Source organism: Rhinolophus hipposideros (assembly GCF_964194185.1).
Source record: "Rhinolophus hipposideros genome assembly, chromosome: 6".
Classification (NCBI taxonomy): Eukaryota; Metazoa; Chordata; class Mammalia; order Chiroptera; family Rhinolophidae; genus Rhinolophus; species Rhinolophus hipposideros.
The window spans coordinates 75,568,084-75,592,705 of NC_138052.1; the positions used below are offsets into that span (position 1 = coordinate 75,568,084).

At 36.7% G+C, this 24,622-nt stretch overlaps 1 protein-coding gene across 3 annotated transcripts in view; it reads left to right on the top strand.

The window, feature by feature from the left end:
* Positions 1 to 24,379, top strand: part of ADAM23 (ADAM metallopeptidase domain 23) — a 153,371-nt gene extending 128,992 nt beyond the window's left edge. Inside the window, exons 23-26 of one of the 3 annotated variants that reach the window (XM_081051151.1) lie at positions 163 to 331; positions 2,285 to 2,396; positions 9,539 to 9,629; positions 20,803 to 24,379. In XM_081051151.1, coding sequence (XP_080907277.1) covers positions 163 to 331; positions 2,285 to 2,396; positions 9,539 to 9,629; positions 20,803 to 20,851 — 421 coding nt within the window. In that variant the 3' untranslated portion in view covers positions 20,852 to 24,379. Of the gene's footprint in view, positions 1 to 162; positions 332 to 2,284; positions 2,397 to 9,538; positions 9,630 to 13,682; positions 13,774 to 20,802 lie in introns of all 3 variants that reach the window. The other 2 variants (XM_081051150.1, XM_081051152.1) reach the window with 2 other exon arrangements.
* The last annotated feature ends 243 nt before the right edge of the window (positions 24,380 to 24,622 follow it).

Here is a 24,622-nt window from a genome sequence, read left to right on the forward strand (position 1 = left end):
GGTGGGGAAAAGGGGGAAAGGAAGAGAAAAGTGGAGAGATGCTAGGAGAAATCCATGTCCCTAGCAGCCTCTTCAGTGTCATGAAGAGCAAGGCTCATTCAGGATGATGTTGTATTTCTAAGTGTGGTGCTAATGATTGTATGAATATGTTTCTCCTTTTAGTGGTGCTCATGTGGTTTTAGATGATGACACAGATGTGGGCTATGTGGAAGATGGGACGCCATGTGGCCCATCTATGATGTGTTTAGATCGGAAGTGCTTACAGATTCAGGCCCTCAATATGAGCAGCTGCCCACTCGATTCCAAGGGTAAAGTCTGTTCAGGCCATGGGGTAAGTAGGCATCAATGTTTCAGTTCAAAGCGTCCTCCATAGTCGTCAAAGTTCACAGTGGTGAAACTTCCAGTTCAGCTGCCAATATCTGTGCACTGACTATGATAATTTTCTTAGTAGCCTTACTTGCCAACAATAACACCCATAGGTATTGATACGGTGTATTTTTGTTGTTTCTTTTATCACTGGGTATTAGGTATAGCTTGATGTCTAAGGAGTTGGAAGAAAATTGATACGATGCCTGAAGGAACTGTGTAGACCCACTATGATTACTTTGTAGCATTCAAAATAACTTACACCCTCTCAGTGATTCCCTCTCAGCTACTCAGCATGCATACTGAGTTCTGTGTACAAGAACACATCGGACTGGAGGTTGGATCACTGATACCATTCACATGCTTAAAGTTCTATGGTGATGCTTGTGTCATTGCCAGGCCTAGAAAAGATACTCCCTCTTCCTACATATATCTTTAATTCTGTGAAAAAGGTGTTTGGGCAGACATTTCCTGGCAAACCTAGGCTTAATATCTAAAAACAAATCTTAATAATTATTTAAATTGGGCTTAGTAAATGAAAGATATTTCAAAATTTGTACAGACAGACCTCAGAAATGGATAAAAGAGACATGAGGAAACTGAGAGCAAAGATGCTGGAATGAAGATAAAAATACCCCCAAATATAGGTAGCTAAGCAGATGATATGGGATAGAACAAGGTATAAAGGCGTAAGAAGCCTATGTGCAATGACTATGTATTATAGTTTCAGGTTTGGTTGAATCATAGGCTCGCAAGGGAGGCTGTAAACCCTAATGATCAAGAGCATGGATTTAGGCTATAAAGAATCCTGAGTTTCAATCCTGGCTCTGCTTCTTGCTATCCCACTGACTGGGCAAGTCAGTTAACCTCTCTCATCCATCACGGTGCTAGTGGAAGGATAAATGAGATGCTATACCTAAAACACTTAGTTTAGCATGGGTACTTAGCACATAGTAAATGTTCAGTAATTGCTACATTAAAACAAAAGCACTGGGCAGAAACTTGCCGTTATGCTTTATAAACAGTTATGCTTTATAAACATTGTAAAACTTAATGCACAAAAGGGCCCTTGATACTCTATTATCCCTTTCACTTTTTTCTTGTTAAAAAGGTCAAAGGCAGTCTTGTTAATTGTAATCAAAGTATTATAACATTTCAGCTTAAAAGCTTCTTATACCAATAAGCTTCAGTCAATTTTATCATCTCTAATAATCTGTCCCTGAAAGTATTTCACAAGCAGCTAAAGGTTTAAACTACTCTGTCTCTAGTTTGCAGATTGTTATTTATTTCATCTAAATTACAAATACATTACAGCACGCTGCTGGGTCCCCAGAGGAAGAGAGAGGAGACAGAGATCACTTTAGTATGGTCTTCAGGCTGGCTGACTGAGAGAAGAGATACCGTGGCAGGGAGGGAAAGTGGGAAGGGTGCTTGGTTGGGAAAGTACCACCAAATGAATTTGGTGTTGAGCATGGTGAGGTAATGAGCAATGCATTGGTGATATATGTCTTTTGATCTTTAATCTCTGACAGTGCCTCTTGAACCTAATATCTATGAATTCCTTGAATTAAGCATATATGTTTCTAAAGTACGCACCTAGAAACAACTACTTCAGAAAAAAACTGCATCGTTAGACGTTTGTGTACATAAATAATATCAACATGAATAATTAACATTTAATTTTAAAATGTCTTCCTTTTAATCTTTATTTTTTCTATAATTAACTGAAAAAACACCATTCAATTTTGACCCATACGTGACTTACTCTTGTTTAGTACTCAGAACTGTGGAAGAGTTTTAAAAAATTCCACATCGGTTTTAAAGTTGTTTGCCTGGCCCCATGTCTCTTTTACATTTATCACCAGTATTCTACAAAATGCAGTGAACATGTTCCATCTCTGTTCTTTGTTCTTCACAGGTGTGTAGTAATGAAGCCACCTGCATTTGTGATTCTACCTGGGCTGGGACAGACTGCAGTATCCGGGATCCAGTTAAGAACCGTCAGCCCCCCAAGGATGAAGGACCCAAGGGTTTGTGTGATTTCAGTTTCAATTCCTAGTATATTGAATTTATTGGTACTCTTCCAATGGCACCAATATGACAACTTAATAGATTGAAAGGAGACACATAAGACTATCTCTTTTTGTTATTAAAATGTATAATTCATGTTATTGTAGAATTAACGATTCTAGTATATCATATTGAAAAAAATGTTTGAGTTACTCCTTAGTCTAGAACTGAGATTAGGAAGAAGTAAATGTACCGATTTGCTTTCTTCCAGTTTTTTTCTTTCCTTTCAACTTCATTCTTTTTTAATAATCACAAATGTTAATCATTTTATAGTCTGTCTAAACTTTGTCAGTTTTCTAATAGATAAATCTTGTTGGCTGACATGAGACTCTGATCATTCCTCAATTCTTGAAAAGTGAAATACATGGAAGTTATAGTCTTCCATGTTGTGTTTTTTAATACACTTTTGATTAGGAAATAGTTGGAATTTTTCACAGAACTTTAATTGTTTAAAGAAAACATGAAAGATCTGGACCTGTGGTATAATTAGCCATTAGAAGCAAAGAAACTAGAATTTTAGAATTACAAGGCATCTCAGTGGCCAACTACGCTGCCGCCCTCATTTTGCGGATGAGAATGCCCAGGCCCTGAGGTCAAGTGACATGCTGTAGTTACCTGGGTAACCAGCGGTAGGGCTGGGAACAGGACCCCAGTGTTGGCCCCTTCCCTTCTGTTATATAACGCTGTAATGTAGTCTATGTCATCGTGAAAATAGTAATCACTTTGTCATTATTCTCCCCATTGCCAACCCCCAATATGATTTTTTAAAGATCAAGAAAAGTCATTCATTGCAATAGGCTTACGGTAGCATCTAAAGCATTTGTATGTACTTGAGAAACCAGGAGTTACCAGAACAAGTGGTAGATTCCAATGACATTATACCTCAGGTTCTTCTTTCTCATGGTACTGCTAACAGCATTTTATAAACAACTATCGTGTTTTTTCCTGGAGATAGGAAAAATAACATGTAGAAATAGTGCCATTTTGATCTCCTCAGTTTTGGATGAAAGCTCATTTAAACTCTCTGAACTTCTGTATTGTCCCTATGGGAACATATGACTTCAAAAGCATATGAAACTCTATAGTCCTCAATTCCTAAAGAAATTTAGGCTGATTTGCATGCATGCTTAGTGTTCAGTAATAGTGGGTGTGTTAAAACCCTTCATACTTTTGCTTAATATGTCCATGATATTAAAATTCTATAAGGATTATAATCACACCCTCAGTCTATTTCTGTCCACCTATTTCTAAAAAGGAACCAATTCCACTGTTACATGTAGTCTTTTGTTACTTTAAAACTAGAACAAAAAAAGGCTTAGATGCACCTTCAGAAATTATAGTGAGAGAAGATTTAGGCTCTGACAAGAGAAGCAGAAGTTCCTTTTTTTCCAGATTTTCTCTCCGTGATGTATCTGTGATCCTCGTAAAGACCTAGATGGTATTTCCTCAAGGGATATATGAAGATACATGAACAGATGAGCAGAACTAAATGGGCTTAGACTCTGCCTTGTTTCATTAGCTAGAGTAAGGGATTATTAATTGTCTGACTCTATCTATTCCTCATTCCTACACCCACCCAGGCCTAGAAAACTTACGTGGAGGCATGAAGTGAACAGCTATAGTCTAGAGAAGAAGATATTCACAGCTACCTTTTTTTGTTGTTGTTTGTTTTGCTTTCTCCCTATTTCATATGGTACTAGTCTATATTATTTTTAAAGATAGCCTTTTTGATCCTTCAAGTAGTACATGTTTATTGTAGGAAATTTTGAAAGTACAGAAAAGATTAAAAAGAAAATAAAAATCACCCTTAATCCCACAACTCAGAGGTGATCAATATACGTATTCTGGTATATTTCGTTCCTATTGTATTTTTTCCCCATTCTTAATGAAGACACTGGAGGCATTAGAGTAAGGGTAACCATTGGTTCAAAAATGGTTAAAATCCTTGTGACCTTTAATAATCTTGATTACATTTTTAAAAGCCATAAATTGATATTAACAAAGAGCAGTTCTTATTGTAAATTATTAGATTTCCAGAAAAGTCAAGCAATTTTAGCATAACTTAATAATAGCTTTATCTTTATTTATTTATATCTTTTCAGCCTCTATAGAAAAATCTGTTAACATGCTAGTAAAATGAGGAACAACAGAAATCAAAGCTTTAATACTTTGTTGTAGGTTTTATGACTTTATTTTTGATACTCTGGTTAAAAGAAGATGATGAGAGAGAAACTATTTTTATAGTTTTTATACAGATAGCAAATTTTTATTGACTATCTGCTATTCAAAAGCACATCCTTGGCACATAGTAGGCACTCAATAAATATTACATCCTTTCCCTTTGGGAATATGTAAAGGAAATGAAATGCTTCATATTAGTGCTGATTTTCAGTTTACCAGTATTCATATATTATATTACCTTGCTGACGAGGACTAGGTAATGAACTCAAGATATTGGAACAATTGGTACTATCTTGATTGTGAGTTCAGCAGCTGTGTGAGGAGCCACGGGTTTTCTCTGTAACTGCGTGCATATATTCTTTCTCACGATCAGATTGGTTTGATTGGCACTTGCCTTACTGAGCCCAGTGTTTGGGCCTCCCCAAATGCTTGCCATATATAATATGATCAACACTCACAATGATCAGACCTGTCAATTCCACAGGTGAAGGTTTTTCTATGTAGATACAGTGAGAGGGTATTAAGAAATACTTAGTTTCACTGAATTTCATTATATTTTCTTGCTTTGGAGAAAAAAAATTCTAGAAGCAAAATGAAACTGTTGTCTTTTCTTTTTTTCCAAATCATGAACATGGGCATAAGAGATAAGTTGTTTGGAGCAAGACCAAAATAGTAAAAATAAAGGTGAATTCTGTGAATATTTCGTTGATTTGGGGACGTCAGAAATGAACCAATATGTTTTGGATATTTTTTTCATTTTAATTATAAATTCCCAGAAGAATGAAAATTCGAGCTCTCCATCTGGGTAGGAACTAAAAACACACCTGAAAAGTATTGCCATTGAAGTCACCCTGCATTAGCTAAAGCTGTTCAATTTTGACCCACGTGTTTAAAGCATGCAAGATTATTTCTTCCACCTTCTCAAATCTTAATTATTAAAGGGCAAGAAATAGGATTTCAAAGCAAATAGTAGTGTGAACAAGGATTTTTTATAAAAGATTTTCTATTACATATTACTTTGTTTTTTTTCACCTTGTCGTTTATTTACATACAAAGACTCTTCTGGTCCCGTTTCTCCTAATTTATTTCCACTGAACTCGCTGAAAGAAATGTTTTGGTTTGTTCTGCCATGGTAGAGGATATGTGAACTCTGTTTAAGAAACCTAGAATTCCCACCTGCTGTGGAGGCAGCCATGCCAAGTATCCATAATTTTTGTCAGTTGGTAGGCGTCTTTGCATGATGCTTATTATGGAATACACAGGACCTTTTCTCATTGGATGGCTTATATTACCCACAGGAGGGAAGAGAAGATACTGGAACATAAAATGTTTCCATTGATATGGAAAGGAAGAAAAGCTTTCCTGGGAAGCTTTGCTCAGACCCTTTTATGACCGTAGTCACCCAATCAGAGATAGAAAGGCCTTAGTGGCAATTCAGTCCAGACCCATTTTACAAATGAGAAAACTAACTTAATTATCAGGATTAACAGATAGGGGCAGAGCCAAGAATAAAATGTAGATCACCTGATCTTGAGCCCTATTGCACACTGCCCCATTTAAAGCTGAGTACATAATAAATTGGTAAGCTGGTTCTTATAGCACAATAATAAGTACAGGGGTGTAACAATAACCAAGTAATGATTAAGCTTATTATCTGATTCATTACTTGTCAAAGGAAGTGTTATATTATTAGTATTTAGTATTTTGAAAACAAGAATTTCTAAGTCTTAGTACCTTAAAGAGCATTATTTAGTGTTTATGTTTAACTTTTGCATATATCTTTTTAAAAGATGACTTCCTTTGTGAGTGTACAAATCTGTGATTTTGTAGTTCAGATGATTAGACATGGTGTGTTATGATTATTATATGATTATGCTCATTTATAATTATATCTCACAGGTATTTTTCTCACTAACAATAGCTTTATCAGTAACTTAGGAATTTACCAAGTTTTAAAATTTTTCAATAATTGAGTTTATTTTGTTTGGATTTAGAAAAATGCCATGATATTTTCAGAGGCAGCTAAACTGACTGAAATAATATTCTCATATGAAACAATTCACTTTTTATTCTTTTAGATATTTGTCCCAATGTATCCCCAAATTAACTTCATTTTTAAAATTATTTCAGGGAAAAGGGTAGGGAGATATGAGTGTATGTCTGACATATTGAAATATGGAGCTAGATAAAATATGTGTTTGTCATGCCAATATTATACTTTATAGTATAAAGAGTATATTTAGCATTTATTTCTAATCTTAAATTTTAGTAAAATAATAAATCCCTGCAAAAAGAACTTTAATCCATAGAATATAAATGATGGCTTTGATGCCGCCCATCTTTGAAGTATTAGGGATTAGGGATGAGCCCCTTTTGGCTCATTGGGATCACATGAACTACATAATGCACCTTTCTGTTTCAGAAACTCTCCAAAAGTAAGGGAAAAAAAAGACAAAAAACAACCACTCAGTTTCAAAAACACAATTTCAACATGTCTGAAGTATGACTTGTCTGGGAGAATTCTACATATAAAATAGAAATTCTTAAGAAAATGAGAAAATTCAAGAGTTTGTATATTGATATTATATAGTTAATCAAAAATTCTACCTTTTAGCACATCTGAACCTCAATAGCAGGGACCAAGACTAAACAAAATAATAATAAACCAGCAAACAATAGAAATAAACAAGGAAACAAAAATGAAAACATATTGCTAGATAATAGTCTCCACATTCAAGTTACAGTGAAAGGTAAGTGTGTCAAAGAATTAGGGAGCAAAGTTAAATTCCTGGTATGAGGACAGTGTTATTAGTTAAAATCTTTAAGAGTACCATCTTCAGATATGGTGGGATAAAAAGAAAAATAGGATACATTGTCATGTGCCCAGATAGTTCCTGGAACAGAAAAAGGCATTTAGTAGCTAATGAATGAATGAGTGAATGAATGAACAAAGTCATATCATAAATGAATTGGTACAGAAGTAAAACTAGAGCAGAGGCCCCCAGGAGTCCAAGGAATTTTTTCCAATGAGATGATAAATTCTTTGTAACTGTGAAGAGCAACTGAGACCTCAGTTTGAAATTGTCCTGTGTAAAATTCCACCAACGAGTGAGCCACTCAATTTATGTCAGTTTGAAAACAGATTGAGTCACTATTTACTAGAAGAGATAACCTTGTTAATATCCTGATAAAGAACCAAATGGCTTTCACATGTATTTTCAGTATACTGGAATTTAAAGTAGTGGGAGGGACGGAGAACAAGGAAGGAGAGGATACTTTTGAAAAAGCTATTTTCCCACTTACTTTTGTTTTTGCATTGCTGTTAACAGTACCAATTTATCAGTGAAGGATTTGGAGATAATTATTCTTGCTCAGTGGAGATTACAGGATATATCTGTTTGTGTGCTGCATACTTATTTGAAGCATCTGTAGAAATGTCTTGTCCCTCTGGTTGTGTTTCTAATACCTACATGATGGATTACCAAATTCTCTTGATTCTGCAGTAAGAAATTACATCCTTAGCCTTTTTACATAGTCATTTTCATTCATCATTCATACAGTTCCTATAATTTTATAAAAATTAACAAATTTTCATTCAGCATCGCATTTTACAGGAGTGTGTGTGTTTCCTGTAATTTAGCACATAGGGCTTATATAAAAATTGAAGGGGTAATAGGACTCGTGTATTTTGGCTCTGAGAGCCAATGCCTAAAACTTAAGCCAAAAAAAAATATTTTTTTAAATAGTATGTCCTAGTTAATTTAGTATTCTTAAAACAATGATTTTCTAAGGTCATAAAAAAATGATGCATTATATTTGGAATACCTTTTATCCCAGTATTTTCCTCTACAGTTTGGAAATCTGAGCTATAGTTTACGTTACTTTGAATTCTCATGTATTGTCATATTTGGAAAACATTACCACTACCTTACATGTTGGTCTTTTCTTCTTTCCCCTCAACACTCTCAGTAGCCTTTGTCTGTTTTCTGTTGTGTCCCCCATCTATTTTTGCTTTTAAGGACAACTCAAGTTATGCTTAGTTAATGATAAAATGAGACTCGCTCACTCTTTACTTGCCCTGTGATAAAATGAAATAATTGTACAGTTGCTCACCTGAGTTAGAAATCTAAGGTTTTCTCTTCTTTGGGAGAATATTTAGCTAAAAAGTCAATGAGCCCAATATTAAGCCTTAAGAAACTGTGACTTCTAGTCATGGTTCGTTGTGTTGTTTCACTGTGTCACACAGCACACAATCTGTGAATTCAGCCTTGTTGAAGCCAATCTCTGTGTTCATTGATAAAATGATAAGAAGCCAGTATTTTTGATTCATAGAAATGTGAGAGAAAGTGCATATATATCCACACACTTGCACACAGACACACTCAACCCTAAATAAATGCAGTTATTTGAAATATACCTTTTCAGATAAAGTAACTTTCCAGTTAAAAATGCATTTAATTTTAAAGATGCTCTCTTTTTAAATTTGTAAGGATTTTTCCCAAAATTGAATATGTTCTGAATTTTAAAAAGATGTAGCTTCCTAGACTACAGCTTGAGAATTTTACAGCTTGAGAATTTTTTTAAAAGTATCTAATGGTTTGCTACTTTGGTAATTAAAATATAGATTTGCATTTATGCAATTTCATTTTAATTTCACCTCATTCCTTACGATACCTGAAATTGGATTATTTATGTTTAAAAGTATAAAATATTATGTTTTTAGATAGGGTTTGTGGAATTTGAAGGTAAATTCAAAATTACCTTTGAGCATTTTCAGAGTGTATGTAGATGTTAATTTCAAATTATTAATATTTAACTGACTTTCAAAGCATTTCCTGGAGAGATTATTTTGTATGTTAGTGAAATCAGTGTGTAATTAACTTCCTTTGTTAAAAGCATCTTCGTTTTTCCCTCCACACAGTGAACATGGCCACGAGCAGGCTAATAGGTGCCGTGGCAGGCACCATTCTGGCCCTGGGGGTGATTTTTGGAGGCACAGGGTGGGGAATAGAGTAAGCATCTTTGTGAGTTTCAGAGTGTTTCTGTTTGGTTCCTGGTGTGTGAGCTGACCCTTAGTTCCTGACTCCCCACGTGTTGTCTCATTGTTGTGTTTCCCGTAGTAGTGCAACTTGTGGTGTGATTTGGATATGTTTGTGTCGTGTGGTTTTCTTGTGCAGTGGAGAACCTTCTCCTGTCTGGAACAATGTGGGGCATAAATAATATTGGGGTGCTTATGATGTCTTCACAATTAAGCAATGGTCCCAAAAGCTTCCATTGCTCCTTCACTTATAAAAGTAATTTTAAGATAGACGCCTTTTTTTTTTTTTACTATTTATTGGCAAAAACACTTTTATATGAGTGTTTTATTAAGATTCTTATAACAAATTTAATTATCACCAGTCAAATAGGTATACCACTAAGAATTATTATACAACTAGGAATTATTAACACATGTAGTTCCTTTTAAAGATAATCTGAATGATAGCAACTGGTATCTTCTCCATTTTTTTGAGAGTGATATAGGAAGCTTCAGCTTAATTAAAAGAAAAGATATTTAGGATACTGCCTTTATTTTTTCTTATAAGATAGGTTAATAATTCAAATTCAAAGTTTACATAATATTTGGGAACAAGCAGCATCAAGAATGAAAAGATATTTAATCCAAACCTGCAAAACCTTAAGTGAACAGTTGCAAATTATCTGGTGGGTTTGTCTTAAAAATTAGTCAGTATATAAATATATATGTGCCACTTGCCCTCACAGAAATACAGCTCTCCTGGTCCCTTTATTTACGTTGCTCTATACTTGATCCACATCCTTAGAATAGCTGTCAGTTCTGTGTGGGATATTGCGTTCATGAGATTGCTAATCTGTCGACTATTTTCATTTTTTTAAAAACCTGTATTCGACTCTCTAATTACAGAGAGAGCATTCGCAAATAACAGAAATACTCCTTCACATGTTGTCTCTGCTACTCACCGTGGTGGTGGTAACACTTCGCAGCAGCCCAGGAATGAATTATTAGTATCTTAAGGAATTAGATACCTTCCATTCAATCAGTCCAAACCACAGGCATGTCGAGAACATCATACAGTTGCACCCCACAGATGCTGTTCTTCTGTACTCGGTCTGGGAGGTACAGCATTAAGGGGGGAACACGTCAGTAGGTTCACACTTTGTGTTGAAGATGACCTCAACCTTCTCTCGCCTGGATTGCAGGGCTTTCAGTAGACTTGGATCTTCTAACATCCCATCAGTACGGACTGTGAAGCTAGTTGACCCAGGGGAAGCTAGAAATCCTGGAAAAGATAATGTTGTTTCTGATTAGAAACAAAACTATATAACAGAAATAAAATATTTAGAGAAAACAAGAACTTTGTCCCATAAAATTTCACCTTAAGTCTGTGGACTGGATTATATGCAGAAGTAACATTCCTTTTCCAGGGGAAATTCTACTCATATATTTATGTGAAATTCCTCCGTGGAAGAAAGGTAGTTTTTTAAAAATCATCCCAATTTCATTTTTAAAAAATAATTTATTGACTGTGGTAGGTTACAGTGTACTAACTGATGGGATGAATTGTTATAATTTTCCCTTTGAGTCTTAGAGCTAGGCAAAATCCAAGACCTTTGTTGTAAAGCATAGTTCTTGTTACCGGCATTCATTTCATCCATCCCTTCCAGTGTTGTTGGTTTGTGGCCATTTCTGATTGTGACAGGTAAGTCTGTATAAGTGTATATACTTTTTCTAAAGTAGATGTTATTATTATCGGCTTATATGCTGTTTTTTGTCTATTAGTTTACTGATTTTTTTCCCCTTCAAATTCTAAATTTTGCCATAATTGTGAAGAATTATATACAGAATTATATACAGAATTAAATTATATACAGAATTATATACAGAATTATATACAGAATTAAATACAGTTAAAAAACATAAAGTCCACCTAGTACAATATAGTTTTAACGCTTCCTAGTTCAACTGATAGTGCAATGTTCATTTCGTCACTAAGGAGTCCATGGACAGAGAGGTTTTGTTCTGTTTGTTTTGTTTTTATTTCTACTCCTTCACTTATACTTATAAATTAGGAATCATTTCTCATGGATTATGTATTGATTGTAATTCTAACCTATTTTCTGAGATGGTAATGTGCAAATCATATCGAAATCATAGATAATGTTCATGGTAATATCAACATTTTTAAATGTTTCTTTCAAAATTGGCTTCCCTATTAAATGCTGGGGAGGAAATTCGTGTAAATGGAATAACGTTTCATTAGTGCAGGGGGTTAGCAAACTTCCCGTAAAAGGCCAGATGGTAAATAGTTTGGGCATTGCAGGTGACGGGGCTGTCTGTCACCACTTTGCAAGTCTGCTGTCTTAGCATGAAATCAGCCATGAACAGTATGTAGATGAATGAACGTGGCTGTGTTCTTTGAAAAAACACTCAGCAGGGCCAGATTTGGCCTGTTGGCTATCGTTTCCGGATGGTCGATGTAGAGCATAAACTTCAGTCAGACAGATCTCTGTTCAGATGTTGCCTCCATCACCTATTAATTTCTGGAAGCCTCTGTTTCTTCATCTATTAAACAGGGATAGTCATAGTCAAATGAAATAATATTTGTCAAGCACTTAGAACTGCACCTGGCACATAGTGGTGCTCAATATATAGTAGCTAACCTGTTTTTATTTTCTCATTATCAGTAGTATTATTTTTATTGGTGTATCTCTAAGGGCCACTGAGATCTGTGTTTTGTGGGACCTCAGTGGTTAGTCTTAAGAGTGTGTCAAAAGCCCAGGAGCCTGAAGAGACCACATCCCCGAGACTCCCAGGATAGCTGTCCTCCACCTTTCCACTCACGCCCACAAGCACTGGGTGGTCTCTGAATAAAAACATGCCGCACACAATTTCAGTGCTGCTAAAAGTGGCATCCATTTATGTACACAGTTGAGGGCACTGATGTGAGCAGAAAAGAGAATTTTTTTACACAGCTTAATGTATACACAAACACGAGGATTTTAGGGGAACTACCAAAACTAGCCTTGTGACTTCTGGAACAGGGACATAAAGCTAGGACCGAAGGTATTTTGCTGTTAGGGGGCACCGTACTTGCTTATAGACTCCTGTAGGATGTAATATTTGAAATAATTCTTGTCCTAAAGTTTATGTTGTGTACATTTAAAAATAGTGATCCAAGGTGTTTTCCATGTGAGTGGAGAGCATGTACTGTACTATTTATCAACTCTTACTCAAACAATTGATAGAAACCCCATGTTGTATATTTTTCTTGCTGTCCGTCCTGCTCCCCTCTTCCCCCCTTTTTAAAATATCTCCAAACCTCAAACTTCAAATGGGAACTTGAAAGATAGTCTCAATCTAACCCAAGGAATCTTTCTTCCATTTCCTCCAAAATTACCGGAATGAGTTTTACACTTCCTTTAGATCTTGCCTTTGCAACCCCATGTTGCTATTGAAACACTGTATGGGTCTGTACAGTAAAGAAATACAACTTTGAGCACAAGCTTCAAAGTCAGATTTCTATTGGTAACCTCCTTTTGGCTTGGGAATTTTAGCTGTCTCCCAGTGGGGGATAAAAAATTCAGCATTCAGACAACTTTGTGTGTTGCTTGAAAGAACATTTTAGTAGAGTATTTTTCCTTTTTTTTCATGCCCTCATTTGCCAGTCAGATTGAGCTAATTCTAATGCAGTCATGTTCTTTATGTGCTCTTTTACTTGTTTGATTCCTGGTACTGGGAAAGGGGAGGAGAAGAAAGACAGGCAATGACAGCAATTGGGCATATTTGCTTCAAATTCTGTGAAAGGTGAATTTAATAGAACTTAATTGTCAATGGTGCAGAAGCTTTCAATATAAAGGCATTCAAATCCTAACAGTAGTTATCCATAACATTGAAAGTGCAATTAGGCTAAGTAATAAAGACTCTTACGTGTTTAGCAATTTTTTATGCAGGGTATTTACTTCCTGAAACCGCTTAACTGCCTTTCCCTTGTAGTAACGAAAGTGGTTGGCTCATATGACTTTCTTCCCACGATCCTTTGTCACAGGTCCTAGTGCCACCAATCTCATAATAGGCTCCATCGCTGGTGCCATCCTGGTAGCAGCTATTGTCCTTGGGGGCACAGGATGGGGATTTAAGTAAGCGACGCCGCATGTCTTCTTCTCAGTGGCTCTGGCACTTCTCTTTTCTGCTTACATAACCAAGTTTTGAGTTCCTGCTACAAGTTTTAAGAGTAAAACTGCTAAAAATAAATATTTTTATTCAGAATGGGTCAGAAAAGAAGAAACATGGAAACTCAAATGTCATCTTCAGGCAAGTGGGAAAACATAAAATGTAAAAGGGATTCACGTGCACCAGTTTAAGAAGAACAAAGCAGAAGTTCTTTAATAGAAGGTATTCCAGCTTTTAGCAGCCAGCATTCTGGGATACATTTATTTATATACAGATAATCGAGGAAACTCTGTAGTTGGAAAGAGTGGATATAAATTCCTTGTATCTGTTATAACTGGTTTATGTGCCATTGACATTTTGACATTTTCACAACCTAAGGAACCATTTGTTCATTATTTTTCGCCTATAACATATCATACGTAGCTTTGTGATTTGAAAAGCTTCATTATTTTATAAAAACAGACTTTAAGAAATATTTTCATTAATTCCCTAACCAACTGAATTACTTTCATATTGGAATTTGAAATCTGTGGCTTTGTGATACTTAATATTTTCTAATTAACTGCTAATATTGACATAACTGGTAGGCCTGGTGTGTGTTCATAGTAACCTTTTAGTTTGGATTATACATTGATCACCGAACTAAGTTTGTTTAAATAGACATGCCAGATCGTCACGAATAATCCTTAATTATGATAAAAATTTTTCAACCTAATTTTATCCAGTTTGGATGTTTCCATACCTCAGGTTCATTGGATAAATGCTTTTATGGTTTTTCATGCTGCAGTGACTTGATTATTATGATTTGTAAATAAGACCTCCTTTGCCAAATATTCCTTGTGATAAATTAAATTGCAACCATATCTGTAGAAACAAATTTCAGTGGGAAATAAGACCATTATCTAAGTTCAAAACCCACTTGGCCTCCTTTGTCTGGTTACTCGGAAATTTTTTGACCTGAATTGTCTGAATAATTGCCTTAATTATGAAGTTTAGTCTATTTTCTATTTGGAATCTTGAATTTAGTATATTTAAACCAGGTAAAATATTATTATTAGAAAACTAATTGTGAAAGAAAAACCAAAAGATGATTTAAATAAATTTAACATTTTCTGCTAAGTTTATTATATTAAGATTTAATGAGTAAGCCTGCAAGTTTTGGAGTGGTGTCAACTTGGAAAGTTGTCATCAAATACTACTTTTCTACAGAAATATTTAGAAACTTGAACTCATTTAGTGAAACAGTAGTTTGAGCATCAGTGTGTTTTCAAATATACAAACACAAAATGGGCAACTTACATTTGAATTTCTCGTCATAATGTTAACAAGTCATTGCCCATATAATGAGTAACTCATGTGGCACCTAACAAAATGAAAATATTTTTGTTTGGACTGGCCTGATTCAAACAAAAATGTTCTTCGTGCTTCATTACCGTAAACAAGTCATTGCGTATTATAGTAGTTCCTTGATCTGTTATTATTTTATAGTAAGCCCCCTTGAACTTTTTAATAAATATGCCTCAAGGAAAAGAAATTTGGCTCATGCCCAGGCTCGTGCCTCTTTGGAATTAGGAAGCTTCAGTTTTAAAGGTTTGGAAAACAGTGTACTGCACATCTTTGCCACCCAGCCACATGCCATGCCAACTTTTCCATTTCAACATTTGGAGACAAGAGTACTATTTGGTAGCAGGACCTCAAAACAGCGGCCTGGCCTAGCTCACAGCTTGAATTGCATGTTTCTTTGGGGAAGAACGAACAAGCCTTTGTCACTGTGTATATAAGTGGATTAGGCCCTGTACAGATTATTTCTGTCTGCGAGAGGTCTAATCATCAGAAGAACAGGAAAAAAAAGGGGGAGGGGAATGGAAATGGACACTTAGCGAGGTGAGAAACAGCATCCGCTGAGCACCCAGTGCGGATTGCTGCAGGGCATGTGTGCTGTTAAGTCAATGCCCCTTCCTATGCCCTGTGACCCTAAGAAAGAAAAACATTGCAGAAAGGCATGCAGCCTTGTGCAGTAAATATTTTTATGCCCTGAAACAGGCAAAAAAAAAAAAAAAAGTGAAGAAGTGGAATAACTTTAAGCGCTTAAATTTGGAGACACTGCTGCTCTTGTGCTGACTCTTGGTTGCTACAGGAAGATCTGCATTTGCTTTAGATTTGAATAGTAGCTGTGTGGTTTATAGCAGTAAATGTAAATGCTTCTACTTTTCAATTAAAGACTTTGGGTGCAGACTGATACAGTTTAGGTTTTCCAACTGCTTGGGCAATTTTGGAAATGATTAGTCTAGAAATGATTTGGAAGTATAATTATTTGCTAGCTAGTCAAACTAAAAGCCGTTGAGTTTCTCATTGAGTTCAAGGTGAATACAAAATAGGTTCCTTTAGAATCAGAAGTTGAAAACAGTTTGTAGAAATGATTGCTCTCACTACCTTTTTTGGAAATCTCACCTGAAACCAGGTTTTTATTACTAGTAGAGACATTAGCAAACTAGCTGGAAGAATTTGAGGACATGTACACTTTTAGATTAAAGGGAAAATGTATTAGCTGCTCAGGGGAAGTATTGGTCTTTCCTAATGTCAAATTTCTTTAAGGGTAATACTTTGAGTAATTTACATGTGGAAGAAGTATCATACCATATTTGACCTGTTCAAGTATAAATGAAAAATATAGCTATGCTTTGACCCCTAACATTGTCTGCCATTGTTCATAGATTTTTTTAAAACTGTATCTTCTCTGAAATAGGTGGTAAAAGGATGAGTGTGTGTGTGTGTGTGTGTGTGTACATATGTGAATGTATGCACCTTTGTGTGTATAAAATGATAATGAAGGTTTATTAAGATTATTGTGATAAAAATAATATTAACTTAGATATTTTTTAGCAGAATAGTACAGTCTGAAAGCTTTGCTTAATGCAAATAAGACTTTTGTATAAAAGTTGTAGAATTCCTGAAAAGAAAAAAATATATTTGGTACGTTATTTTATTTAACATATTCTGATGTATTGGGTAATGTGGTAGATATACTTTGGTAACTTCAGTTAATCCCATACTCCAAAAGTACAAAGATGCTAAGGGATGATTTAGCCTATGGGTTCCCAGTCTTTAGTGTCTTAGGATTTTTCTCGAGAAATATTCTGGAAAGTGAACATAGGCTGTTGACATACCAATTTGTCCAACTTTTCCCCCTATCTGCATTTATTTACGCTCACCCCATACTCCTTTTCCTCTCCATCACCTACACACACAGAATAAAGCTATGAACTGTGGGACAGAGGAATGCAAACCTCTGTCCTGGTTGACCCATGGGGATCAGAGCCTCTATCCAACGTTGAATAATAATGCTACTCGATTAGATCATTCGGGCTGTTGCTTTTACTACACATTGGAAAAAATCGTATAGATGAAGGATCATTTTAGTAGCATCTTCCCTAAAACAGGAAAGATGATAAGTAGATAAAAAGAGAATTTTATCTCTCCATATCAAAATGAACAGAATTACTGTTATTACTTTGGACGTGACTTTTTATCTGACATTCCTTAACTTTGAATACAAGAAATTAGATGTGAGCAATATAATCATTTACGTGCACATACAGTATCTGAACATCATTGGTGGTGGTGACAGGAAAGAGAAATTCTAGGGGGGAAAAAGCTTGAAGGTAGTAGTGACGTAGTTTGTTCACAATTCAAATCACAAGACTTTGGGATGAGTATTGAGGTCTTCCAACCACATTACAATGTCTCAGTCTGTGGGACCTACTCACCATGTCCCCCTATCTTACTAGTTGCTCTCTCTCCATAGGGTTCAGTGGCAGGCGTTTCCCACTAGTTGCTCTCTCCGTGGGGTTCAAAGGCCTGGCAGAGCTGTTCTTGACATTAGAGGTGTTGATTTAGTACACCTGTAATTATCATATGTGATTTCTTCTCGGGGAGGACTTACTTGGGTCATGCGTTCTTACTGAGTCTCACTGTGACTGTCAGCATTTCTGTTTGGCCCACGTTTCATTGGCCACACTAAAGAAGGACTGTTTAGGAACTCACATAAATGAACATTTAAAGGACCCTATCTGGGTTATCACAAGGAAAGTTAACTGAATTGTTGTCAAGTTTGATGAAATTTGAAAGAAACCTGACATTGGTAGTTATATTTTCTCAAAAGACTAAAAGTTTTTTGTTTGTTTGTTTGTTTGTTTGTTTTGCCTTTGGTTTTTACAAAATTAGAAAATGGAATCAATGTTAGCTAGTCTTTCAGTGAGGAAGATAAGCAGACTAGTGCTTGTCTGAATTCCACGACCATACTCTAATGCGAAGTAAGAAGCCTGGTTCCACTAGTGCCTGCCACTCCTGCGTTGGGCATTTTCTCACTCAGATCGCGCAGGTGGTAGTAGTGCAGGCTGGCTAGGAAGACCCAGTTCAGCTCCCTGACTCGACCCTCTGGGAAAGGGAGCTCAGTTTGAGGTGGCCTAGGAGGTGTTGGGCAAGGGGCTCTTGGTGGGTGGGTGGGATTCATTGTGGAAAGATAGGGAGGTGATAGCAGTGGATAAATATATACCCTTGAAAGATCTAAAGGCTTTACAATCTGGAATGGCTATTGTTACCTGAAGAGCTTTGTTTTAATTTCGTATGGTTGTATATATGTATGTGTATAATATGTATTGTGAAGAGGAGTACAGGTTTTTCAGAAGTAGTAAAGATTGATGAAACTGGGTCAATGCAAGGTTTGTGGACTGTGCTAATATTTTATAACAATCCAGAAATACCTTATAATGAGAAAGTTACTTGTCTTCAAATCCTTCTGAGCAGAGGATATTCAGGTGAAATAGTTGTGGAAGGAGGATAGCAAGCATCTACCCATGATAGTTGTGCTTTTGCATGAAAATTGATTAAAAAAAAAAGACTTTTTTTCATATAGAAAATTCAGGACAGGCAGTTCTCAACATACAGCCCATAGTGGTTTTCCAGTTGGTACGTGGGGAGCCCTCACACCCGCCTGCCACCAGAGAGTCCCTCTTTGTCCTCATCTCGAGGCTTCCCTTTCCCCCTCTGTGGAGGAAATACGGTCCTGGAATTCCCGTTGGGATTCAGAGTCCATTTTCCCATAGAAATACATGGTTCTACAGGGGAGTCTGGCCTGGGAACCCAGTCACCCTCTATAACATTGTTTCTATTAAAAAAAAAAATGCGATCTAAGCTTCAAAAACTGACCTTTAAAAGGAGCACAAACTTTTGGAACCTGGAGGTTGCCTGTATGCCAGGCTGAAATGGAATTTCATATCTCTATTTAAAAATGAATGGGATTGGCCATGGCTATTTACCTGATATACCTTGAATTTGAATAAAAGAATTTAGATGTGGGCAGTCTAGTCATTTACATGCACAGTGCTAGCTGGCTTGATCTTTCCTCTACGTTTGTTTCAACTGAGGAGACATTAGTTTAACATTTCTCTTGATGTCCAGTAATACATAGCTAAAAGAGTTGGGGTCCGTAGTCCTTCAGAGTCATTTCACAAGGTCAAGCTGTCCCGGTGTGTGATTTCCTACCTGACTCATAGGAAGTGTGGTTCTTTATGTGTCTACTTTCAAGGATATGAGCGTGGGTAGCATACGCAGATCTTGTGCTCTGAAGCAAACTCAGTGACAGGTACATTACGGGACAAGTCCCTTTTGGTCTCATCTGTGTTTCTGAGGCAGCATCAGCCATGCCTGCTTTCAAAAACGTTGACTCAAAAGAGGGTGTGTGGGAGAATGGGGAAGAAAAGGAAGTGACACTGTTACAAATAGTGTGTGCTGCAGTGGATTACCTGCTAGGCCAGTGAGCCACATGCTTAGGCCATTAATGAAGAGATTTTAGTGAACATTTTTAAAATGAAAAGGGAGATTGTCTTGAAAAATGTTTATATTTGGTATTTCAAAAGAGAAGCATCAAAGTGGTCATCTTGGGAAAAATAAGAACTTTGCAGGATGCCTTTGAAATATTTTGAATTTTGGTATTGTTTTTATTTTGAATTACATAGGGGGGAGCAGAAATATACTATAATCCTTTTGGTACTTAGGGCTGTAAGGGGATCCAGCTGGCCCTGAGTGAGTGGGCAGGGGAATGAGGGCTCCTGGGGACGCCTCGGTCTCCAGTTTTGCATGATGCCTCGGTGGCAGCAGCGTTGCACCCGCCCAGTGTGCAGATCAAGTGCATGAGCCCCCTTGCTTGATGCCCCACATGAAGCCAGACCATGGGGAGGTTGCAGCCAACTTTTGTTGTGGCCTTGTACAGTGTCTTGCTGGTTCTTTTCTTTTCTCTTTTTTAAACATGGAACCACTGTTTAGGAGACTGGACACTGTGAGCAAGGCATTTTAACTTGCTTCTTTCAACTAAGCTAATCTGCTGCATTTGCTTAACTAACCTGAGCCTGTGTCCATTCTCCTCGGAGTGTACCGTCTTCCTGTGCACTCTGGTTTTCAACTTTCTAGACATGAAAAATGCTAGTTCCATAGTGGGGTAAGAGCTCACACACCCAAGGCAGCAAGATAACTGAGTACAGTAAGGCTTTCTGCCATCTTGGCAAAGGCTGATCCACTGATACAGAAGTCTCAGTCTTGCAAGGTAGCAGCTACAAGCCCTTCAGAGTTTTGCTTAGTTCTAACAGCCTGCGCCCTACAAAAATTTTCATCTCCTTACAATTAGCCATGTCAATTACATCTGAAATAAGACACACATTGGGCTGCTGAGGCTTCCAGTGACTTAACATGAACCACTTGAAGCTTCTTTGGTCTTGAATGGATATACTCTAGTGGCGATGCTGTCAAGACCTTCACAAGTGTGAGCTCATGTGTGTTTCGATTTCAAGCTATTTGGGGAAATCTGCCTCAGTGTGAGTTGATTACTTTGCTCTGGAACTAGTGCTGTCATTATCATCACCCTTTTCTCATCATGATCTGATTAATATTGTGGATATTTTCCTCCCCTGCTTCCATCTTCTTTTGACGCACTCTGGAAGAAATGTCAAGAAGAGGAGGTTCGATCCTAGTCAACAAGGCCCCATCTGAACCCGCCGCACTGGAGAAACGGTGCCTCATGCTGTTGGACCTGGGTATGACATACTTGTAGCAACGTTGCCAGAACTATTAAGTCTGTAAACCAGAACACTGAGTGGTGATGACTACAGAACTAAAGTTGGGGTGATAGGGATGAGGTCAAAGAAAACTGTCCTTTTTGGAAATAATTTCAAAGAACTCCTCCCACCACACGTCAAAAAAAAGCGGCAAAAGACAATGTTATAAAAAGAACTATTTCAGAATCTTTTTTTTTCTTTTCCTACCTAAAGGAAGAAGGAACAACAACAAAAATTAAGTGCAATAAACGAACCATTAAAATAGCAAATGATTTTTTTTCCCCCTTCCTCAGCCTGCTGGCACTTAATATCTTCTCAATGATTTGGCATGGTTTCTTTTTTTTCGTTTTTTTTCCTTTTCCTACCAATGACACACTCCAGTGGCATGAAGATCTAATTTTCGAAAGGGTAAACTCTGCATGGCATATATACAACAAGCAGCTAGCAAGCCAATCCGCAGCAAAACCTACAATTGAATTCCTAAGATGACGATGACAGATGAACGCAAGGAAGCTGCCTGGCCCCCACCCCCTGGGCTAGACCAGGCCACGAGGAACTCCAGAGATCCCTGCTCTTGTTGATTCACTTTCCCATTGTCTTTTCTCCCGGACCGAGCATCCTTTGGAAATGGGAGCTGGAATCTGAGCGATGATGCTATTGTATAGTCCTTTTATAAATGTAAATATGGAAATAAGAGATTTTGACACATCATTTTCACTTGTCTGTATTGAAATATTTTTCTTGTAAAGGTTCTCTGTAAACTTTAGTTTGTTGTTTGCTCCCCTCCATTTGGTTTCTTGTCTCTATTTCATTTTCTGTCTCTGTTCTTCTCTCTTGTAACATGTTCAATGATTGTTGGGCTTGCTTAAAAGACATGTAGCCATAGATGAAGGGAGTCGGTGCACAAAACACGTTCAATTTAAAAATGAAATGCTCGAAACCAAAAAATAAATAAGGTGGAGGGGGGGACACAAAACAACAAAATAACCCATGTTAAAAACACAAAAATGATGTAAGTGCAAATATATGTACTGATAAGTCTCTGAATTTTTTTGATGTCATTATAGACGTATGTATATAATGTAAGAAAGTAGACACCCTCTCAAATTAATCACAAAAGTGCCAAGCTCATGGTTTCAGTTTTTGGTTTTGACAATTTTCTTTCCCTGTCTTTAATGTGAAAGGAGGATAAACTCAAAGCCTTAAATCAAAATTTTTTTTCAATGTTGAAAGCTTAGAAAAAAAGTTAAGCTTTCCATTGTATTCATATCTATTATTGTCAATATGTCATTCGTGCTTCATCTTCCTGCCTCAAAAAAAATATGGTAGAACCCCACTGTCAAACTGGTCATGGAGACAGAAACAGCAGTTACCTTCTTGTGAGCACTGTTGTAATAGTCTCTAATTCTGTGTGTTGTGTTTTTAGCAAACCTCGTTTGGCTCTCAGTGTGTTGCTGGTCTGTGGAATGTTGCCCTGGAATATACTGGGATTCTGCGAGATACAAAGTCACCTTCTTTTCCCTCCAGGCAGATTTGCAGGTGTAATTTGGCTTCCCAAGTCCCTCTGAGTTTATTTCACTTTCTCTGAGGTTTCTTCTTCCACGAACATGGTCATGATCGATTCCTTTCAAGTGTGAATTATGTATGTTAATAAAGAAATTTGGTCCTCGCTTTGTTTGGAACATAAAAACTTGTACATGATCCATTCAGTGAGCATCCCTCTGGAGACGAGCTTTCCTGAAGGTCCCCAAAGAGCCTGTGCTTCTCTAATGTCCTCTTTTTAGAAACAGGACACTTGTACTATTCACTTTGTGACAACCAAATCAGTGGCTAGATTTAATGTTAAGTTCTTTTCAGCAAGATTTATGATGCTAGTCTCACAACTTTGGCTTTGACTTTGGAAAGGATTATGTCTTAAAAATGTCCTGCTTAGAACAGTGGGGTTTCCCCCCCATATATCTTTCATTGTGGAAGTATCACAGTCGTAGAGCAGAAACCTTAATTTCTGTATGCTACAATAGACCATAACCTAACATCTTAACCCTGTTATTGCTTTCTGAGTACTAGGTGCTACACAGGTATGCAGTCTTTCTCTAGAACTAGCTGTATGTTTATGTTATAATAACGAGGCTCCCCACAAGGTCTATCAACCTTATTCTTGGCTTCGTAAGACTCAAGTTGTATCCCTCACCTGGTGGCAGCGGCTCTTTCAGCCCAGAGGAAACTCAGATTACTCAGCATCTCTTCCTGTCACTGCGTTATTTACCTTACTCTGTTGCTGGATCCTACTCACTAGTGGATTCTAAGCCACTGCTGAGCACACCATGTACATTTTATTGCTCTTCCAGAGGCACCAAGGTGACTTAATAGAAACAAAACCATGGTGGTTACAAAACAAGTTAAATCTTTATTAATTAACTTTTGAGCATTTCACAAACAACATTGTAAACGTGCGATGTTATGTTTTAAATCAGACCACAGTGGTCCCCAAATATTATGTACATATATGGCAAATGTCAGTGTAACTTTTTGTTACACTGGCAGTTTCATAGGTAACCAAACCTATGCTCCAATGTTAAATTATGTGTGTGTATATGTAAAATACACGAGCTTTAAGCTATGTGTGTATGAATATGAACGATAATGCAACCATACCAGTCGTAAACCGTGGATTATAATTATTTTGGATATTAGGTTATGTAGTTGCAAACCCTTTGCTGTCATTTCTCTTGCACTTGCCGTTCATTTGCTGATTTTTGTAATGTGAACACTCCTTTTTATTAATTTGAGCTCAAAGCACAAGTATATCACCGTTTAATGTTACCCAACAAGAGTTAGTGTTAAGTGATGACAAGTTCCCATTTCACCCGCTATACTTTTGCTGCATTGAGTAACGACACATGGATGAGATGTGCGCTCACTTCATCGCTCACCTGGGATACTGCATGAGCCCACTGAACTAGAGCTACTCCTATTAGATAAATGAGCAGTACACATAGGTGCATGTTATGAAACATGAATCACATAGAGCTGTGGAGTTTTACCAAGTGGTATGTGTGGTTTTTGTTTTTGTTTTTTTACTATGCAAAGATGGGCAATGCACAAACTTTTCAAAGACTAGTGTCTGAAGAACTTTACAAACAATACTTGAACCCTTTCTTTAAAGTCATCCCATCATATTTTATAGTCATTGTGGCTTCCATTGTTGATTTTCATTTTTAAATGGTTTGTAATTTTTTAAATGCACAACCTGAAGTTTTGTTTGAAGTTAATAAATTCATTCATAATCTTGTTGGCTGCCTACGAAGGAGGTTCGGTACCCATTGTATGCATCTTTTAGTCAAGTATGTATTAAAACTTTTGTTAACATAACTGTTGTAGCTTTATACTTTGATCATTTTTCATAAACCCTGTTTCTGTATTCTCTTGTATTGTTGAATAAATGGCCATGCGCCTGATATCACCAAGAGTTTTAGCACAGGTCTCTCAATCAAAGGCTCCCTGAAAATTTAAGTAGTCAATGGAGCAAAATAAAATCTCTGATTTATATTCCTGATTAGGATTCAGTTTTATTGGATGTGTTGGAAATGCTTTGCTTCTTATAAGTCAGAAAACAAACAAAACAAAACAAAACAAAACAAAACAAAACAAAAACAACAAAAACCTCCACCTTAGAATCATACCATTATCATTTTTTTTCTTTAGT